The following is a 3,628-nucleotide window of genomic DNA, read 5'->3' on the forward strand; positions in this document are numbered from 1 at the left end:
TTCTAAGCTAAATTTAGACAAAATTTTCTCTTCATTTTTCAAGCTCAAGCATATTAAACGAGTCTAGAAATTTATTAAAGCGCGACCCGAAACCAACTTGGCCATGATTAAATCTAAGTAGGCCTTATGAGTGACACGTGTTGCAGAATTGTATGCGATGCGACTCACGCACAAAAAGAAAGAAGCGGGCAAGGCAAATAATCTACCGTCCTTTATATATTCCAACATCACACATTTTCTAATTTTATTGAACCCTAAATATTTCTTAATTTTCTTTTTCTCTGTCCCCTAAAACGAACGACACAAACAAAACAAAGAAGCCCTAGATACATCATTAAAGGATGTACGGTCAAGACGGAGGCGAAGCTGCTCCGCCTTCATATGGAGGTGGTTACGGCGTTTCTGGAGGCTATGGAGGCGGCGGCGGGGGTTATGGTGGAGGCGGACGAGGTGGAAGTGGAGGTCATGGGGGTCGAGGTGGAGGCGGCAGAGGAGGTGGTGGAGGATATGGCGGTGGTTATCAAAATCGAGGTAATTTTGTTTGTTCTTAATATTTTTGTTAGATTTGTGGGGTAGCGTTGTTGAGTGTTTGTTTTCTCGCAAATTTGATATTGGTTTTTGGGAGATCAATCCGATTTTAAGGTCTTGTTATGTTCTTAGTTTAATTAATGAGATCTTGATGTTGCAGGAGGCGGTGGAGGCTATCAAGGAGGAGAGCGTGCTGGAAGAGGTGGCGGCGGAAGAGGTGGTGGCCGTGGTGGAAGCGGCCGTGATGGTGATTGGCTTTGCCCTAACCCCAGGTAAACGATCTTCCACTGCTTTTGATTTCCTTATGGGGGGAGGTTTTCCTCTCCGTTGTGGATTTTGCATTGTTAATTAGTCAAATATTCAGGTTTCGGTTTGTTGCTGATATTATGATACTGCTGTTAGTTGTTAGATTTGTGTTTATTTGAACTGGCATATGTTTATGTAGCTGTGGGAACTTGAACTTTGCAAGAAGAGTTGAATGTAACAAATGCGGTGCACCATCTCCTGCGGGTGCTGGTGGTGATCGTGGTAGTGGTAGTACTGGTGGTGGTTATAGCAGAGGTGGTGGTGGGGGATATGGCGGTAATCGCGGAGGTAGAGATGGGGGTAGAGGTGGTTATGATAGTGGTAGGAATAACAACTATGATGGAGGCAGAGGTGGAAACAATGATAATAGAAGCAGTGGTAGTAGAGGTGGTTCTTATGGAAGTAGTCAAGGGGTAGAAGATAGTGGGTATGGTCAAGTTCCTCCTCCAGCACCCAATTCTTATGGTGGGAATTATCCACCTGCTCCTAATACATATGGTGGGAATGCAAATTATGGAATGGATTCAGTCCCTCCACCTACAAGCTATACTGGTGGACCTACATCATACCCTCCATCTTATGGTGGCCCTGCGGGTGGCTATGCTGGTGAGGGTTTGAGTGATGCACGGACTGGTGGTCGTGGTGGACCTCCTGGTGGATATGACGGTGGGTATGGTTCTGGTGGTCCTCGAAATCAGGGAGGTGGTTATGGTGGTCCTCCTGTTGAAGCACCAGCTAAGATCAAGCAGTGTGACGGCAACTGTGGGGATTCTTGCGACAACTCAAGAATATACATAACAAATTTGCCACCTGATGTTACTATTGAAGAATTAAGAGACCTTTTTGGCGGCATTGGACAAGTAATGGCCAAATCTTATACTTTAAATCCATGTGCTGTCTAATGGGGATTATGTCGTCTACTTCATACTGGTGTTTCTGTTTTATTTTCAGAGATGGTATTTTTGGTTTATGATAATTATTCTTTGAAACTTATTTTGTTCTCTAGTTCCATGTTTTTATGGACTTAAGGGTGTTTTTATGTATGGGGTTCTATTGACAATTTCCTTTTTAAGTTTGCATGAAAATTTTGTATCCTCACTAGTGTTTCTAACAATTCAAGTCTTATTTAGGTTGGAAGAATTAAGCAGAAGCGTGGCTATAAAGATCAATGGCCATGGAATATTAAAATATACACAGATGAGAAAGGAAACCAGAAAGGTGATGCAGTTTTGTCTTATGAAGATCCTCAGGCTGCCCACTCTGCTGGCGGTTTCTTTCACAGTACGTACCTACCAAGCTTCTTTGTTTAGTTTGTTGCCTTAAATATTTCACCTCATCCTTGTGGAATCTTCTCTCAGATCATGTCATGAGAGGCTATACAATCGGAGTGGCTATGGCAGAGAAGACTGCGCCCAAAGTATATGATCATGGGTATCATTTTAACCTTTGACTACCTAACTATAACCTTTTCATTTAGATGCCTTTTCCTGTCTCAAAGTGATTGAGATGTCCCAATGGGGTTTTCCTTGGATTGAGTTCATCTATATTGCAATTAGATGCTTTGTTTCACCATGTTATTTATGAATATATGATGCCCATAGAGCATTGTTTTCTCAGTCTATATTTTATATTGCCCTGTCGGATTCCTGCTTTTAAGGTTTTATTTGCTTTCATTTCCTTTTGAAACCAAATATTCAAATGAGCACCTTTGGTTATCGTTAACAGCCTATGTTTTACTTCTCTTGTCTTGAAAATCTGTGTATGTTTGCTTGTGGCAATATTTGGTTACCCCTTGTGTTTTTCACTGTGGAAGTAAACAGCAAAAATGATTGCGTAAAATTTCTCACTTGTGTTTATACCAAGTAAGCTTGTCTTTTCCTAAAAAAATTCTGTTTGGTTTTTTTTTTTGTAAAATTTGACAGAGGTGGTAAAGGTGGCTACGGAGGTGGTGGCGACAGGCGCAGGGATAGTTACAGAGATGGTGGTTCTGGTCCAGATAGGCATCACCATGGCGGAAATCGTTCGCGCCCATACTGAGAGGCTCTCAGCTTCAAGTATTTTATGCACTAAGAATGTGGTCTAAGGGTTCTAGTTGTGTTGTATTGAAGGGAGTGTTCTTGAACAGGAGACTAAGAGGTAGGTTGTTCACTTGTCTGGGCAATACCCCTTTTTTCTCCTTTTCCTCCTTTGTCTAGTGTTAGCCTGGGGGTTCTTTCTTTCTAGTTGTCGCATTGATTGAATTTGCCTCAATGTTTTATAGAGGCAAGTGGATTAACTCCAAATTGCTTGCTGCTAAGGTAGGTTGATAATTTCAGGTGAGTGCGGCTCTTTCAAACCACACATTTACCTTTGGTAGTTAACCCTTAGTGGGGGACTTGATTTTGTTTCCTGTCTGCTCATCATGTTGGAACAAGCTTGTTATTTATATGCATGAATGGGTATCTTTTATATCGAAAACGTGCTTGATCTAAAAGATGATGGGACTTAGTATCCCATGCTGGAAACTAGGTGTTATTAGTGACAATCTCAAGCTCATTAATCTATTGGACATAATGTGACCTAAACTATGTCAACATATTAAGTCTCTATGCCTTAATGTTGGCAAATTAGTTTGGTTTGGGCTTTAATTTTTTCTCATGTTGCCAGTGTCGTCAAGGCGTGCGCCTTAGAATTTTTCAACAAAAAACGCCTTAGACACCACCAGGCAAGGTCCATTTGATCAGGTGCACGCCTGATGCTCCTAGACATGCCTTCTTGTAAGGCTATAGGCATAATTTTCTCATTTTATATACCT

General features: G+C 41.5%; 1 protein-coding gene across 2 annotated transcripts; it reads left to right on the forward strand.

Moving 5' to 3' along the window:
• Positions 1–212: 212 nt before the first annotated feature.
• Positions 213–3,291, forward strand: LOC107927097 (transcription initiation factor TFIID subunit 15b). Of its 2 annotated transcripts, XR_001692375.2 has the most exons (7): positions 244–531; positions 689–800; positions 974–1,694; positions 1,965–2,115; positions 2,193–2,265; positions 2,757–2,970; positions 3,095–3,291. XR_001692375.2 is itself a non-coding variant. In XM_016858072.2 (6 exons), the coding sequence occupies exons 1-6, from the start codon at positions 342–344 to the stop codon at positions 2,869–2,871; spliced, it is 1,362 nt and encodes a 453-aa protein (XP_016713561.1). In that variant the 5' UTR covers positions 213–341; the 3' UTR covers positions 2,872–3,291. The 2 variants fall into 2 exon arrangements, 1 of the variants encoding a protein (XP_016713561.1); XM_016858072.2 differs by having other exon boundaries at positions 213–531; positions 2,757–3,291.
• Positions 3,292–3,628: the final 337 nt, after the last annotated feature.

The sequence above is a fragment of the Gossypium hirsutum genome, chromosome D03 (assembly GCF_007990345.1).
Source record: "Gossypium hirsutum isolate 1008001.06 chromosome D03, Gossypium_hirsutum_v2.1, whole genome shotgun sequence".
Taxonomy (NCBI): Eukaryota; Viridiplantae; Streptophyta; class Magnoliopsida; order Malvales; family Malvaceae; genus Gossypium; species Gossypium hirsutum.

Excerpts from the sequence above, each read along its gene's own strand:
- LOC107927097 (XM_016858072.2), top strand. The coding sequence starts at position 342 with ATGTACGGTCAAGACGGAGGCGAAGCTGCTCCGCCTTCATATGGAGGT. Across the intron at positions 532-688 it reads CGGTGGTTATCAAAATCGAG|GAGGCGGTGGAGGCTATCAA; the intron begins GTAATTTTGTTT and ends TTGATGTTGCAG. Across the intron at positions 801-973 it reads TGGCTTTGCCCTAACCCCAG|CTGTGGGAACTTGAACTTTG; the intron begins GTAAACGATCTT and ends ATGTTTATGTAG.